This window comes from Scomber japonicus, chromosome 3 (assembly GCF_027409825.1).
Source record: "Scomber japonicus isolate fScoJap1 chromosome 3, fScoJap1.pri, whole genome shotgun sequence".
NCBI classification, from domain to species: Eukaryota; Metazoa; Chordata; class Actinopteri; order Scombriformes; family Scombridae; genus Scomber; species Scomber japonicus.
In genome coordinates this window covers 20,951,611-20,968,265 of record NC_070580.1, presented here as the reverse complement: position 1 = coordinate 20,968,265, position 16,655 = coordinate 20,951,611, and the positions used below count along the sequence as shown (strand labels likewise).

Sequence of the window (16,655 nt, the reverse complement as noted above, 5' to 3'; positions counted from 1 at the left end):
TGTGCAGTTACATTGTTTATGTAGAATCTATCAAATATGTTTTTCTCTCTCTAATACCCAGGCACAGGTTAAAACATTCCCTACTCTTACACAGGTGCCACAGAACAAAAAAATTTAAAAAAGGATCAGAGTGCTGGAAACATCATCTGTTTGCAATGGGAGTAGCCTTCAGTGTGTATGATCTACATTAAACCTCTGATGAACTACAGTACTAAAGCCATACACTGAAGTGGGAATGTTTGACTGTAGATTCAGATCTGTCATCAACTTTTAATACATGACTCAGATGAAGTATGGCTGTAATTCTGACTCAGATGGAGTATGGCTGCAATTCTGTAAGAAAAGAAGAATGACACAAAATTCTCCCTGCGACAACTGGCGGACAGTACTTAAATCCTGATATTAATCATACCATACCATTATTAATTTAAGGTAGGTCACATGACATAATGGCACATGACATAATGCGGTATTTTAGTTGGCTGTAGTGAGCCAACCCATTCATACAATATTTTGTTGAATTTGAATACATGTAGTTGCACACATTGAAACAGTTCCCTCAGTCTGTCGTTGATACATACTTGTCCATAGTACAGTAATAGAAGGCAATCACTCTGGATTTACATGACTGTAATTGTGGAAAATATGCAAACTGTGTGTGAAGGGCTTCATGTTAATTGTAAGATAGCCAATGTTGATGACTTTGATAAACTGGCTATTATTTGTCTGGTAATGACCTTATGTTGAACCTTACCTGGGATTTGTTTCCACTTGGCTGTGTTTTTATTTTTCTTCTTTAAAAAAAAAACTTGTTTTACCCATTACAAACACATCTAAATGCATAAAGAAACACGTGTATATTATATATATAAATATAAGTATATATTGTATATCCTTTTTTGTAAAGCTGTTTTGAGCTACAAATGTATGGATGCAATGCATCATGGGTTATTGAACAAGCTGTAAGAAAATACAATGATTTGTACCCACAGAGAAATGATTGCAGGAAATGAAATAAAACTTCCTTGTCTATGCATTGTGTGTTCTGTCATTATACTACAACTTCATTTTAGATGCAGGGTACAAAGAAGGTATTGTAGTGTGTGAAGTACAAGTGAACTCCTTCAAAAAATATAAAATAATTACAAGTATTGGCCAGCAAAGTTTCTGTACTACTTTACTTTTTCCTTCTATTATCACATACTCAGTATTGTCATACCAAGGGAACAATATGCAAAATGCAAAGCAAAGCAACTATAACAGCCTCAAAAAATACTGCAATGAATCACTCTAATAATATCATTACAATATTCGGGTGTGTAGTCTACCCCATGAAGATTATTCAATGTTCACAACTTAAAAGATAAAATATAATATGATATATGTCAACCTTATTCCTCTAATATATATTCATTTGCATAATATATTATCTTTTAATACAAGTACCTGTTCACAATAACTACTTTTACATGTGGTTAGTTGTTGAGACCTTACTCTGTTTTTCTCTTTGCTCTTTTTCACTTTGACTGTATGTTCATTACTATGTAAATGCACTTATATGTAATGAGAAAACATTCAAGTATCATGTTCATTTATTTAATGTAAACATTATCAAAAGGCACACAAAGGACACAAGAGTTACCTTAGTGCTAATCTTAAATTTACAGTAATTCTCAGTGGTGACATCACTCACTATACCTGACATCATGTCAATGTTTTCTTGATACTTCGTTCAAATATATCTGACTTTTTGACTAGTGTTTTGATGATAGCTCATTTTCCAGTATCACAATATAAATCACACCTAATTTAGCTGTAAGATAATAATGACAAGTGCATGAAAACTTAAAGCAAGTATCCAAAAACTACATTGTGAAATTGTATTTGAAGAAGGCTCTGTCACACATCCATCACGTTAAAGGTTATGGATTGAGAAAAACATATGTTACACATGCATGTGACATGTTACATGTACATGTTTAAGTATTATCACTTTAGTATAAAGCGCTGTCTACATAATGATCCAGCTGTCTAATTCAGCCATATAGACTTAAAAAAAAATGTCATGAATACTGATTCATCTATTCATTTTACAGGATTTAAACAGTGGACACTGAACACTGCTCCTACAGCTCAGACTTTCATGTCTCAAACCAGTCACTTATTTCCAACAGTTCACTCTGCCAAATAATATAATCATCTATCTTAACATGCTTTTTCTTCTCCTGTATCCAACACTGCAGTTCTTCTCAATCTCTCTTTGACTCGGAGGAACTCTGGTTCATCTTGTTGTTGCGCTTTGCTGCTCTCCAGCTGAAAAAAAGAAAACATACTTAAATTTAGAGCTCATATGTGAGGCTGCAGTGACCAGGCACAATTTTCACAAGATTACTGTTTAATTCCCAAACGCGTGAATGATTCACACAATCCTTAATCCCTAATACAACGGCAAAACCTTTGTAAATAGAGCAGCATAGTTAATTCTCTACATGTGACGTCGTTCAGTTCACATAGTTTATACACTCAAGAGGCATTAAAACAAGTGAGTTGGTCAAAGAGCCAAGACTGAAATTCTGTGTCTGCACTGCCCTCCACTGGCCAAGTATAGAACAACATGATACATAGTCCTTAATACAGTACCTTATACACTAATGCCATCTTCTGTGAGGAAATACTGAACATTTTTATATGATAAAATGATAAATGAGATGTAGCTTTCTAGTGTTATTCCTAATATCAACCATTATGATGTTTTCCCATTAGATGTGACAAGAATATTTGTGAAAAATGTAAAAACCTGTCTTTTATGTTACCTTGTCTAGCCTCTGATGTCTTTTCAACAGCTCTTGATGAAGTGGTGATCGGTTCTTCTTTGCCTCTTCTTGCTCCCTGCTTGCTTTCATCCTTTGTTCCCATTTTCTCTTTTCTAAAGCTCTCTGGAGTTCAGTCCTCCCTTCTTGAGACACTCTACTGACAGACATACACAGAAATACGGTCATCTTTTTGAACATGGAGACTGAATTGTCTATCAGTGTCTAGTGTGTCCAACCTCTTGTGGGTCATCCGCAGTTCTTTGTGGAGCTGCCTGTGGCTCTTGGAGGCAGTTAAAGGATTGAGAGGTTTTTGGGGTCGGATGAGATTACTGCTCTGCTCCTGACAGTCCTCACTCTGTGGCTGGGATGAAAGAGCCTGAAGCTCTGGGAATCGGTCTTCCTGTTCGTTTTGGTGTGTCTGCATTACTGAAACCAAAGGAGAAAACTTAGCAACACACCCATACTGTATACCTACTAAATAATAACCATCAGGATGAAAGTAGGCCTACAATTCAGCATAATGGTTAATGATGCACTTATAAACATGAGGGAAATTTGCACAGAAAATCATACAGTAGGAACACAGATTATTGTAGACTATTGTCTCACTGATGAGATTAAAAATGATGACACAACCCTGCTGTGGAAAATAAGCTGCAGACTTTACAGTTTCTATCCAACCCTTGATTGCTTGAGTGCACACCATATGCAAACACAAGCTGAGTTAGTCAGAGCAACTGTCTATGTTGCACAACAATGCTCTCAGTGGTATTAAGAAACATTGGAAGTACATGGATGGCATGAGTTTCCCCAAACACTGATGTCACAACCGTATAGTCTCAAAGACACTCAAAATGCCTTGGTGAACCAGGAACCTTGGTGGCACATTATTTTCAGGTGTCCTTAATGAGGTCACGCTATGGACATCTCAGGGACTGCCAAATAAACTTAGCAGACCATCAAGGTGATTTTATACTTAATTTTCTCATTCATGTTTTTCAAGTTTTATTTATTTAGGAAAACTTATTGAAGTCAAGATCTGAACATTACCTATACACAGCATCACAATAAAATGGTTAATTCATATCATTTATACACACTCACAGACACTACTGAATACTTAAAAGATCCCAAATATTTTGAAAAATATTAACCAGTAATAATTTTGAGTCCCTGAGATAAACACGTCTCTAATTTCATGCTGTGTTGCAGTTTATTCCAGTATTAAGGTGCGCAGTATGAGGAACAACATGCTCTGTGATATGGTGTCATGGTTATTAGCTCTGAGCTCAACTAAGGATGTTAAATAACTTAGATAGCAAGGCTTTATAAATGAAGAAACAAGTACACTGATGCCTTCTAGATGTCAGTGACAGTCATCCAACATGTTCATATAACTCACAGCTCACAGTTGTGAGTGCGATAACTGTCTTGGGTAATTAATTGAATGGCAGTGAAGCATCCAGTGACTTAAGGGTGGTGGGAGCAGCAGGGAGCATACAGGATATCTCCATAATCCACTGTGGACAGTAGATTGTATTGTGAGTTTTTTGTTTTTAAAAAAGAAAAGGGAATCTAATTTGAACCTTTAGTTTTTGAGCGAGGTGTTAAGTATGAGTTTTGTAGGACAATCCGCTGTCTACTCAAAGTCACAAGTATTTACAGTGCTATACTATGTCAATTAGTTCTCCATTTAGATAATGGATAGATGTGGGAATATAAATATTCTTGTTGGCAAGACACTAAATGTAAGGCAACTTATAAAATACTTAATTGGTCTCCAAAAATGAAAATACTTTTTTGGATGTTGATTGGATGTCCAGCAGTCCATAAACCTGCAGCATTTTCATCTGTAGAGACTCGTTCAAGTCTTTATGATCAAAAGAAAGATCAGTTGTAAAACCTGAACCTGAAATGAGTTTAGAGACTTGAATGTTGACCACAACTGGGCAAATGGTTTATCGACAGCCCCATGAAAGTTGAATGACTTAACAAAATCTGTCTCACCTTTCTAGACTTTAATGACACATGTCACAAACAGTAAAAAATGTCTACTGCAAACAACTACAATGTGTTTTTATAGCACCATCCATATCACTCCTACCTCCTTTCATTGTCTTCCCCGAGTCACACAACTGATCACAAGATTAAACTGCCTCTTTATGATAATGATGATGATAATAATCAACTTTATAGATGGCAAAGCGGCTTAGTGGCTGATACCACACTCCTTAACAGCAAGAGAGCCATTGGAAGTGTAATAAATGAATAAATAAACAGTAGTCTGACGAATAGCAAGTCGGAAATCTCTTTTTCAACAGTCACCACTTAGATTGAACTGAAAATACAGCAAGAAAGACAAGTAATCACAAGGTGACACAAAAATGAACAGTATCATCAACTCACTTGACCCATTCAGGTGTGTCTCACTTCTACCTGGAAAATATTGAAGATCCGTCTGTCAACAGAAAAAAAGACAAGTGACATGAATAGGATACAAATTGATTCATGTTGTAGTTGTTACTAACTTATCCGTAAAACATGTTCCTTTTATTTCAAAATAGTGCACATAATGAGAAAATATATCATGTGAATCACAATAGCTATCAAAATATAGATAGAACTCTCCCAGTCTAGGCAACAATGTAATTTCATGCAAATGTCAGCGAGCGTGGTGAACCACACAAAGCCGTATTATGATGCTGACACACAAAACAAAGTGTCGGCTCTGGTTCCACATCTCTAGTGAAGCGAGTGCCCTTAGTGGTGAGGTGGAAGGCTGCCATCTCATTAATGGCAGGATCAAACAAAACACAGTTTGATTCCCAGTGAGGTACTCACTTGCTGGAGCAGAATTAATAGTCAAGACAAGAATTATTGCCCTGTGGAATTCAGTCTGGACTATCGAATAAACTGCTTCACTTGTTTCCTTTCTGTTTTTTAGCGTTTGATGAAATGTTAGATGAATATGTAGCTAAATGCAACATGGCAGAAATACATTTTTTATAGCCTTTGTTTGCATTTCAATTTCAGCCACAGCACGTCTGGCCTTTGTACAAAGAATATTAGGTGACAGTGCTAAACCTACTCTAAAAACAGTATCCAGTATGACAGTGAATGGTAAGAATGAGGAACAATACAAACTAGAACAGATATTTTAATGACAAACTCTGCTGTTGGCTCTGCTGTTTGGATGATGAGCAGAGACCCCTGCCATTTGGCTAAATCTCACACAGTGGATATTGTGTGGAGAAGAATTAATAGGACATGACGGGATAAACACTCTCCAAGGCCTACTTTTCAGTGTTGGCAAGGATTTTTTTATTGGATAATGACCTGTGTTTTGTTTGAGCATTTGCTGTCTTTCAGAAATGAATGAAAAAGCATGCCAGGAAAACCAACAAAATAGGAAAACTAAGGTAAGCTTCCTTGTGATAAAGTATACACAAATAATACAGTGTTTATTATGACAGAAAGCCCTAAAATTTACAGTGTATTCTCTCGAGTGTATCAAGAAAGTACTGCACATTTGCCACATGGATACATCCACTGGATCTTCTTACAATTAGACTTCAAGAATTTTACCTGAGTGCTTTGCCTGACAGTAAAAAAAGAAACAATCTTACCTTCTTTCCATGAGTGACTCCCATGTCCTCAGTATGAATCCAGATTAGTATCTGCACAGACCCCTCCCAGGCTCACAGTGGACAGAGTTTCAACAATCATCCAAGCTTACTCTCTCTCCCTCTCTACTCCGCCAACCCAAAATGCCAGAGAGAGGGAACTCCCTTGAGAGTAGGCCCAAAGTGCTCAAAGAATATAGTACAGCAAGTGCAAGGTGCCACAGCATGGAACAAATAAGAAAGGGAATATTGAGAAGTGATGTGAGAAGGACAAAAGAAAGGTGACTTCCTTCTTGGAAAGTACTGAAAAAAATGAAATATGAGATATCACCTGGTCTTGAAATGGCAAATGATCCGTGACTTCCCAGGAATCAGAAGAAACGCTGTTCATTTATCCCAGTGAGACAAAAGTGTCGGCTTGTTCTTCCAGTAATAGATACAGAACATATGCTGTCCTAAGTTTACCCTTATACCTTGTTTCACACCTTACAACACACACACACCCCACCCATCACTCATGCACACTTACACCACTGACCCTACCACCGTGTCTCCTGTTTGTTGTGGCCAAGAAGCTGGATCAGTACAGTTTCCACTGTGACAGTGAAATGTTACAGTAGCACTATAACACACGACTTGACTGATTATATTTTGCATACTCCATACATATTAACAGTAAAAGTCAAGTTTATTATTCATTCAGTAAAAAAGTACAAATGATATTTGCCTCAGAACATTTTTTAATATTTGTGATATAATATATGACACCCACTGTCCTTAGACCATTAATTTGGGATGAAAAAAATACCCCCAAATACACAAAATAAACAAAAAAGAACAATTTTGCAGTTGAAACATTTTATACAGTTGAATAAACTGTGTTTTTTAAATAGTTCACACTGAAATAATGGTTAAAAATTATGTGTTTCACTGTAATTGGAAGAATTCAATGAAGATGAATGATCAGTTTAAGTGTCAGCGCCGGCGGAAATTTAAGTACCAGTTGAAACCAAACTACTGAAAGGAGTTGAGGAGTTAAAGTTCAAGCACTGAAAGGAGTTGACATGTCAGTTGAAATGAAGGTGAACTGAGCAGGAAGTGTCAGGCGAAGTAAAACCAGAGAGGCATTAGTGGCAGTTCAAGTGTTTAAACTGAAAGACAATGTCACTCGACAGGCAACGTGTGAAATCTGTTGAAATGTAAGTAATGAAAACACTTTGATTTAAAGTTTTAGACAGTTGAATCTCCCGTGAAGGTCTGGAAAGAGCACAAAACTATGAAAGGTATGAAAAAGCTGAACTGCTCTGATAAAGTACAAAGGCTGGTGGCTGGTAAAAAGTCTGAATGATGTTTCTGGGTGAAAACATGAATGAGTATGAAGAGGTTGAAGAGAAGCTGAAAAGGTCTAAAAGATGAGCAGAATGTTCAAAGTTTAATTTGAATGAGCAAAAAAAAAGTGGAATATTTTCAAAAGTGTAAAAGATATAAAACATCTGAACAGATGCACAGATGTAAGCCATAAGCTGAATGTTTTAAAGTTAGAATCAAAGAAGTATAAGTAAGTTGGAGAAGAAGAAATAAGAATAAGAATAATGATATAAATACAAGTTTATGAGTGTGCACTGCTGGGCAAGCACACTCATAAAAGAAAAACATTAAGCGAATATTAAATGCAATAAATTGAAGCGTCTGAGGTGTAAAACTGGAGTAACCTCATTTGCAGAGAAAGCTCCTGAAAGCCTGAAAAGCAATAAAAAAAAGAAACTTTAATCATATTTTCCAGCCCATCACATGTCGTTCAAGGTTTCGGTCCGTCAGCGCCTCGGGGAAAACAGCCGCCCACCTCCACCGCCATAGGCCATCCTTCATACAGGTTGGTCTTCTCATCATTAACAGCTTGCTGACAAGTGAACAATGAAGAAGAAATCAGTTTTCAGTTAATTATCATACTTTTTTACTGAAACAAACAGAATAAATATGATTGCAGAGCGGTGTCACTGACCTTCTCAAAGGAGCTTCTGTTTCCTGTCCCTGTTCTTCCTACAAACACCCAGTTATCTCTGCTTTGTACAGACTTGATCAAAGTGCTTCCCATTCTGACAAATACCTCCCTCATGTCATTTGTCAATCTGCCACAAAGAAGCACAAAAAGGTCAGACTGTGTAATGTGAAATGAGTTTAGCTGTTGAATCGTTGTGATATGGGCTTACTTTTTTGTCATGTCATCGAATGATGCCACCATAACAATCCTTCCAGGTTTAATGTCATTCAGGTACTTCAGGATCTCATCTTGTCCTTATGTTAAAGTTATTACCATTAGTTAAAGGTTGCAATAGACTTGAATGAAAACAAGGTTAAAAGATTTTAAAAATCAAAACACTTACTTCCAATTTTCATATTAAGATAGCCAGATTTTTCCACAACTCCTTTTTCACCTGAGATGAAACAACAACAACAACAAAAAAATTATAGACATTTCACACAAAATGCCAACATAACAGGGGTCTGGTCTCATCAAGGTCTGTTTATTAACTATTCTGGAGCTTTTTATTATATCACATGAACTTCATAGACAAGGGATACACCCATTTTAAGGGTTTTACTTCTAAACTAATCCTAAATCCTAATGAGGATCATGTAATATGACAGAAAGCCCCAAAAGATAATAAATGATGGTGTCCTTGTTTTGTCAACTGCTGTTTCAATGTTACAGAATTAACTCTACAGCTCAAAACTGTTAATAATATATTATTTTTTATAAATCATAATTCAAGTGTGTCTTAGTCAGGTGCCCAAATGAATAGTGAAATATTTTCTTACCATTATCATTCATCCTGTTCATACTGGTCATTATAAGATCATTTCATAAAGCACTTTCAATTTAAGTGATGGGGTCAAAATACAAATGCCTCATTCTGTACAAAAATGTGTAAAAGTGTATCTGAAGCTAATATGAAGCTTCAGTCATCCCAATTAGTCAAATCAAGTAGAAATCCTTAGACAGTACAAGTCCCTCTTTTAGTTACAATACTTCCACTGCAGTTCAACAGGGAAACACTGTCAGAGGAAACACAAAGAGATGCTAAAAAAAAGAAATCCACTTATCCACTTGATATGACTTGTTTTAAGACAGACTTGAAAAAATTGTGAACCTATCTTTCAATCATTCAGCGTATACTTCATAGATCTGTTTCTCAATGTGCTGCAGAGGTATCAGACAATATTTTACTCACCATTTATGATAGCAATGTTCAGTCCTGGTCCCACGTTATTCAGCATATGACCTATAATACTGTTGAGATACCAATAAAGTTTAGATTCACTGCACTGTCCCAGTATTTCATTCATTCAGGAAAAACACATAAACACATACATTTTATCCTCAAAACAGATCCTTGGCCCAACAACATTGGCTGCTCCACTTTTGACATGTAGAGCAAAATGGTTAGGTGGACAGACCTTGGAGAGGCCACATTTTGTCACAGGTGCAGATGTTGCTGCAAGTGCAGAACAGAGTATTTGAAAAAGCATTTATGATCAAGCAGGTGGAAAAACAGTCAGTAAATGTGTCATAAAGATTAATTCTACCATAATTGAATGACTTGTTACAGATTTAGCATGTTTGGCTTACTTATTTTGACTTTGGTTTTGATTTGATCTGCATTATTCATCCCTAAAATGACAGAATAGAGATTATTAAGAGGAGGAAAATAAAGAGTAGTTCAGAATTTAAGATCTAATATAAAACAAATGATCTCACCAAGGACCCTTCTTGCTTTCTCATGTATGTCAGGTGAATTGATTGTGATTCCCCATGTTATAAGGAGGACAGCAATTATAGCGGCAATGTGCAAAACAGCTGTCAACCACAAAGTGCAGATAGATGTAAATGAGCAGCCAGAGAATCAACATTATCTGTTTTTTAAATAAAGAAAATTCTCACCTCGGTATCTCATGTCTGCAACAAATCACAGCTCTCTTTTCCTTTCAAGCAAGACCTTTCAAATGCACTGGAAGTATTTTCCTATCAACAAGATATACTGAAGACACAGCAGAGCTTCGGTTTCATCTTATCTGTCCTGATCATTCCTAACACCATAACTTGTGGGAACGGCCTTTGGATGTGCAGTAAATGTGACAGTGCTCCTCCTTGTACTACATTACAAACAGGATGTGGAATTATATATACACACACCCACAGTGAACCAGATGATCAAGTTTCTCTCTTTGACAAAGTCAAATATGGGGAGGTGTTGACCAGTAACAGATACAGTTTGCACCACACAATAAAGGCTGCATACAGCACAGTTTGTATAGGTGGTGTGCAAACAAGCATCTGCAACCTGGAGAAAGAAAGACTAAAAGGAGAATATTTCAAATAGGATGAGTAAATGGAAAAAAAGGTTCAAAGAATGACTGTCATTTATCAGACTTTTCTATTTGTATGTAAATTTGAGTAAATCCCATATGATGTGTGGAGTTATCTGCACAAAACTGCTGATACACAACAAATGCTGCAAACCATAAGGGGGGGGGGGAATCAAAGGATGACAAGCAATACACATACACAATGATAAAAAAGTAAAAATTCAATAGAATCAGATTTAAATTAATTCATCAAAAAGTTTATACATGTAATAATTACTGAGAATACATTTTCAACTGTAACCTGCCTAAGAGTGAGCACAGATGACAAAGAAGGTCAAACATGATCTATGGTGTTTCTGTAGACATAAGGTATTCTAGTTAAGACATTAAAACATATTTCTGATGGACAGGCAACACTGTTTGCACAGGAACAACAGATTGGTGAGGTTTAGATGGTAAAAGGTATAATAATCCCTTAAAGAAAAGGTCAATACCAAGCAGCAAGCATCCGCCTTACTGATCCTCGTAGCTGAGTTCAGCTTTTCACCTGCCCAGAAATAAAAGAAACATTCCCCTATAGGGAGCAATGGGGTAATATTATATAACATATCTATTATACTATTAAATACTAATACTAAAGTTAATGTGGTTAATATGTTCATATATCATTTTATCCATCCGGAAAAGGTTGAGTAGCTGGTAAAAGAGTCAAAGTTCAACGTGATTGACCACACATACAAATTTAGGAAACAAAAAATACGGCACAAAATGTCTGAGTAAGGTCAGCAGTAAGGTCATCAGTAAGGTCGGGTTACCACAGGCCTCCAGAACTGCAACAGTGCTCCTTGGCAAAGATTCTTCAAGTTTGTGAACCTCTGCTGTAGCGATGAACAAGAGATATTCCCTCAGTTTTGATGATGATGGTGATAAAGAACAGTGTGCAACACATTAATCCAAAATCTGTTACAGGTGTTCATTTATTGAGATCTGGTTAATACAAATCCTGTAACATCACCGCCATGCTCATTGAACCATTAAATGACACATAATCAAAATTATGCTAAACTTAATTTGTAGTCTTTTCCTATTGAGATTATATCAATGAGTCAGTCCTGTAAGTAACCCTGCCTTGGTTATAATAAAGAAATTAAACAGGAATTAAAAGTTTGTGAAGTAAAATTCAGGTTGCTTAGACACAGTAAAGGCAACAAAATGCATCTCCTGACACCTGACACCAACTATTAATATACATTAAAAGATAGACTAGAGGTAAATAGTGGTGCAGTAATTCTCTCCATTTCCTACCCAATAACACACATTTAGGCTCAAGAGTGTAGTTATGTCTCCTTGTCATGTTTTAGATGTCAGAGCAGTTTCACCGAAGAGACATTTTCTCCCAAATAACATAAAACTCTCTAATATTGCACAAATCTGCAAAGACTAAAGAAAAAGATTTGATTTTTTCCCCCCTACTCAATCCATCATCTCACAACTATCAGATTTATCTTACCAAGTAGTTCAAACTAACTCCACCTAAACCAGCTATAGTAAAATATTGCTCAACAGTGACTATTAAATAGATTTCATATATCAGACACAATCCTTTTTTTGTGCAAAACAAACAGTATTTTAAGTTTATTAAGCTGGCCATACTTTTATACCTTTACTTAAATAGGATTTTAAATGCAGACCCTTAACTTGTAATGAAGTATTTCACATTGTGGTATTGACACTTGTTACGTAAAGGATCTGAATACTTTTTCCACCACAGGTTTATGGGTTGCTTGAAAGTCACAAACACAAGGCCATTATATGACAAGGACTTTATGACAGCAGATGTTTACAGCATATGAACCACTTTAAAGTCTTAACATGGTGTAATAATGAAGAGAACCAGCAGAGGGTCTTTGTGCTCTACTGTTTACTGATCAGAATGAATGCAGTTGCAAAGTGGGGATACTCTTTAGATAAGAGAGAAAATAAATCATTAAGGTCATGAGTTGGACCAAACAGGCACTAATCCAGAAGGTGGCAACACATCATTCACTTTTCAGGATGAATATGTTTAAAAACATAAATATTCAAATGCACCGATACGTAAAATGATGTACGAACAGTGTGCATCATTAACATCATTCACTCTGTCATCAGTGACTGCACTGCAAACCCCATCGTAGGATGTTTGTGATAAACATGAACTTAAAACTGCTATCAAGAAAAGACTGATGACAAAAGACTGATTCCATTGCTTACATTTTTCATCCTTCTTTCAATAATTGAATGGGAAGGCATAGCAAAATGATTTCTGATTAATGATTCATCAGTTTGAGCTGACACTGGCATCCTGTGACAGTGATGTTCTTTTTTTCCCCCTCCCCTTGGTGGTAAATGCAGCTGTCAAAAAAAAAAAACCCATCACTGGGCTGCTGCAACATCACTTAGCCTCGAAGTCCATTAAAGAGTGGGCTTCTGATCTCTACAGCAAATTTACTTTAAGTGGGTTAATGTTAGCATGAAAAAGAAAATATGTTTCAAAGGGAAGTGGCCAACTGGTAGATAGCTGCCGTTTCAGTTGGACTATTTTTAGCTGCGAGTCAATTAGGGCATTTGAAACATCTGAAATGTCAAATCACCATGTGATGCTTTGTAACAGCCACTTATTTCATAACTGCTGGATAATACTCAGTCCTGTTCTGTGACCTATTCACACTGAAAAAAATGTAAAAGTGCACAATCTGAATGAAATGTATTACATTGACGGTGAAAGTATGCTACAATATCTTTTAAAAAAAGTTTTAGTATTTGTAACACATAGTATATTTACGCAAATTATAATGTTGTTGTTGTTAAATTATTCTGGAAACCACATTATTCTTTGGTTTATTTATTCTTTCATTTTCATGTGTATTTATGTGCAACTGACAAATTACATAGTGATGTGCTCTCTTTTTATTAGATTTAGGGCATTTTATCATACCAAACTTATTCTCATACTGACTGACAATGCATTTACCTATACGACAAGTTAAATAAAAACAGGAGTGAAAAGTGAAAGTTGCAGGCTTTTTACATTAACTGTAGTCTTTTGATGCAATGTTAATGTAGCTTTAAAAACATTATATGTGACATGTTACAGTATGAGAGGTCCAAAGCTCAAAATCTCAAAAAACCTCAAAGTGTTCCTTTAAATGATCTGGTTGAGCCATCATTGTCAGTGATAATACCAATGCATAGAGCTCAATATTTCACATTAAGAATAAAGAAATAACACTGCTAAGAATTCAAACGTTCATAAATACAAACCCAGAAACAATCACACATTTCATCCACAATAAACTCTTCCCCAGGCAGACCAGCAGCAACGCAGCCACAGATTTATTCCAGAAGATCCTGTCGCCAGAAAAGAAAAGCAAGCAACAAATGACATGTGATGTGATGAGGACGCTTACAGCTGTGTCAACTTGTACTGTGGTATAGGTGACAGTGAGAGTGAAAGCTACAGTGAAGAGAGTGGTGATGCACTGACCTCGTCTGACTCCTCTCCCACTGTGCAGGGCCCCCTGTCGCCATCCTCCTCCGTCACGGATGAACCATGATCCTCCAGCCGCCTCAGCACTGAGTATCTGTATGTCGCCTCACTGGAATAAAGTAACATGACAGGCCAGGGTGATGTGTGTTCACCATACAAATGATTTACATTAATCCTGTTAAGGCTCATTAATTAAAATTGCTTACTTGACTGGGAAGCAGTATTTTCGGATGATCAATACAGCAGCAGCTATTGCCACCACACAGACGAAAATCACTGATGCAATAATACCAGGGTGAAGCCTTTCCCCAACCTGAAAAGACAAATGAATCCAATAAGATCTAACAGTGGGATAGTTAAAGAGCCCATAAACCTAACAGCTCAGTTCATGATGTGTGGCTCAAATAAAAAGGAGATACAAGCAGGAGATTTGACTGCTGAACAGCTGTATTATGGATCATACTGATGTGCAAACCCAAAAATTCCAACAGCAGGGGTGTGAATTTCAGGGCCAAGTCAGACTCACATGTAATGCGTAGGAGTAGCAGAGTGTGAGAGTACTAGTAATAGCCTTTGGAGTGATAATTCACGGAGTGCGGCCAAAAAGTAACAATTCAACAGCAGTGATTAATTAAATAGGTGAGAAGGTGTTAGCACAGAAAAAAACAAGTGATGATGTACTGACACAGATTTTATCACCACACTTGCAACATATTCACATCAACGTGCCTTTGATTCATCAGCTCACTCACAATCTGAAAAAACATCTGGAAACAAGAGCTGGAATGATTAGTCAAATAATCGTTTTAGTCATTTATTGAACAAAAATAATCATTTGCTGGTTGCAGCTTCCCAAATGTGTGAAAGTGAAGCTTTTCTGCATCATACATGATCATAAATTGAATATTTGTGGATTTTAGACTGTTGATCAGTCAAAATGTCAAAATCTACAGTTTTCCCTACAAACTCTGCAGCCTGTAAAGAGACCCTCATGAATGGATTTGAAGCCAATAGCCTGACACAACAATGACTCCTTTATGAATGTATTTAGGTTTTAAACATTAAAATGGCCCTGAGAGAGAAAGCAGTGGGCATGGTAACTTGAATGACTCCAGATATCTAAATGGTGAGTTTTGTTTAATAAAAGTCGTGACAGTTAGTGTATTCAGTGAGAACACCGCCCCTCCCCTCTCTGAACCAAAGTGGTGCTTACTGTGTCAGTTATGCTACTTGTTATCAGCTTTGTTTGATTCCTCCAGGGACTGTCAATAGGTTCTGTATTATAGACGTAGTTCAGTGAATTACGTCAGCTCAAAATGACTGATGATGATTATTCTTTTGTACGAGCAGGTTCATGTAAACAGTGACAGACAAAATTAAATGGATCCGACCATATGACGTACCTGTTTTTCTGACATCCTGGACAACTTTTAAGTCGAGTCCCTCTATTATCTTCCTCCATAGAAATGACGCTCAGTCAGTGGCGTCTATATAATCTAATGTCCCCGTTAGCAGTGGAGAAATGTACATTCTTTAGTACAATTTCTCTCCGTCTGACACTGGGCTGAACGCCATTTTTACTTCCTAGTTTCTCTCACCTGTTGCAACAAAACTACTTGCAGCGTTTCCACGCCCACTTCCCTAAAACATGTAGCAGCACTGTGTCACATGACCTAAAACCATCATAAAGGGAACCTATGATGATTCTTTCAGTTATGCATAATGTTTAAAGTATACAACTCTGAAACGTAGCCATTAAGTTAAGTGTCAGCTACACATACAACACATACACATACAAAGACTAGAAATATGCTATATAAGTACAGTCCATCTACACATACTGTACTCAAGGGCACTTTGTTTCAATTATTTTTATATATAAGTTTTGGCTTGTTCACAACTTTTAAAACTCAATTATTTACACTTTCCCCCCAAGTGTTGATCAAACGGTTGCGTCTGACCTGAGTCTGTTATGCTGTCTGGACCAATTGGTTGGCAGCCTCTGATTAAAACTAGCAGCAATCACAATGTGATGAATACATGCTATTTGTTTTAGCCTCCTCTTTTTGTTTTTCCTTTCCATCATGAAAGCAACAATTCATCTCAGGCTGAAAATGATGAATCAATCTCGTATCAACCTCTCATCAGGTGCGATCAGTGTTTTGGCAAGATTGATGAAAAGACCTGCCAGCCTCCATTCGCATCCACTAACAACACACAGTTGTTGCTGTTGGTTACATTCACAGGCTGTTAAAAAATCATACAGGGTTTATTTGTGAACGCAATTAGAGCAAGGGCCAATTTTAGTTTGGAATATGCAAC

The 16,655-nt window shown here is 36.7% G+C and overlaps 2 protein-coding genes across 2 annotated transcripts; both read right to left on the bottom strand.

Annotated features, from left to right (window-relative positions):
• Window positions 1-2,205: 2,205 nt before the first annotated feature.
• On the bottom strand, window positions 2,206-3,237 carry LOC128355284 (actin-associated protein FAM107A). The gene is made up of 3 exons (XM_053315530.1): window positions 3,050-3,237; window positions 2,814-2,967; window positions 2,206-2,313 (listed from the first exon to the last, which is right to left on the bottom strand). Exons 1-3 carry the CDS (start codon window positions 3,235-3,237, stop codon window positions 2,206-2,208), a joined length of 450 nt encoding a protein of 149 aa, XP_053171505.1.
• A 4,997-nt stretch (window positions 3,238-8,234) lies between these two features.
• si:dkeyp-67f1.2 (uncharacterized protein LOC556106 homolog) lies at window positions 8,235-10,392 on the bottom strand. The gene is made up of 8 exons (XM_053315529.1): window positions 10,380-10,392; window positions 10,197-10,295; window positions 9,810-9,933; window positions 9,670-9,728; window positions 8,821-8,871; window positions 8,647-8,731; window positions 8,439-8,565; window positions 8,235-8,336 (listed from the first exon to the last, which is right to left on the bottom strand). Exons 1-8 carry the CDS (start codon window positions 10,390-10,392, stop codon window positions 8,235-8,237), a joined length of 660 nt encoding a protein of 219 aa, XP_053171504.1.
• Between the last annotated feature and the right edge of the window lie 6,263 nt (window positions 10,393-16,655).

What these genes read in the sequence shown, in the direction of transcription:
- LOC128355284 (XM_053315530.1), bottom strand. Translation starts at nt 3,237, where the DNA reads ATGCAGACACACCAAAACGAACAGGAAGACCGATTCCCAGAGCTTCAG. An exon ending in CTGCGGATGACCCACAAGAG is followed by an intron (nt 2,968 to 3,049) that starts GTTGGACACACT and finishes GTCTGTCAGTAG; the next exon opens with AGTGTCTCAAGAAGGGAGGA. An exon ending in GACATCAGAGGCTAGACAAG is followed by an intron (nt 2,314 to 2,813) that starts GTAACATAAAAG and finishes TCTTTTTTTCAG; the next exon opens with CTGGAGAGCAGCAAAGCGCA.
- si:dkeyp-67f1.2 (XM_053315529.1), bottom strand. An exon ending in TCTTAATATGAAAATTGGAA is followed by an intron (nt 8,732 to 8,820) that starts GTAAGTGTTTTG and finishes CTTTAACATAAG; the next exon opens with GACAAGATGAGATCCTGAAG. An exon ending in ACAGAAGCTCCTTTGAGAAG is followed by an intron (nt 8,337 to 8,438) that starts GTCAGTGACACC and finishes TTCACTTGTCAG; the next exon opens with CAAGCTGTTAATGATGAGAA.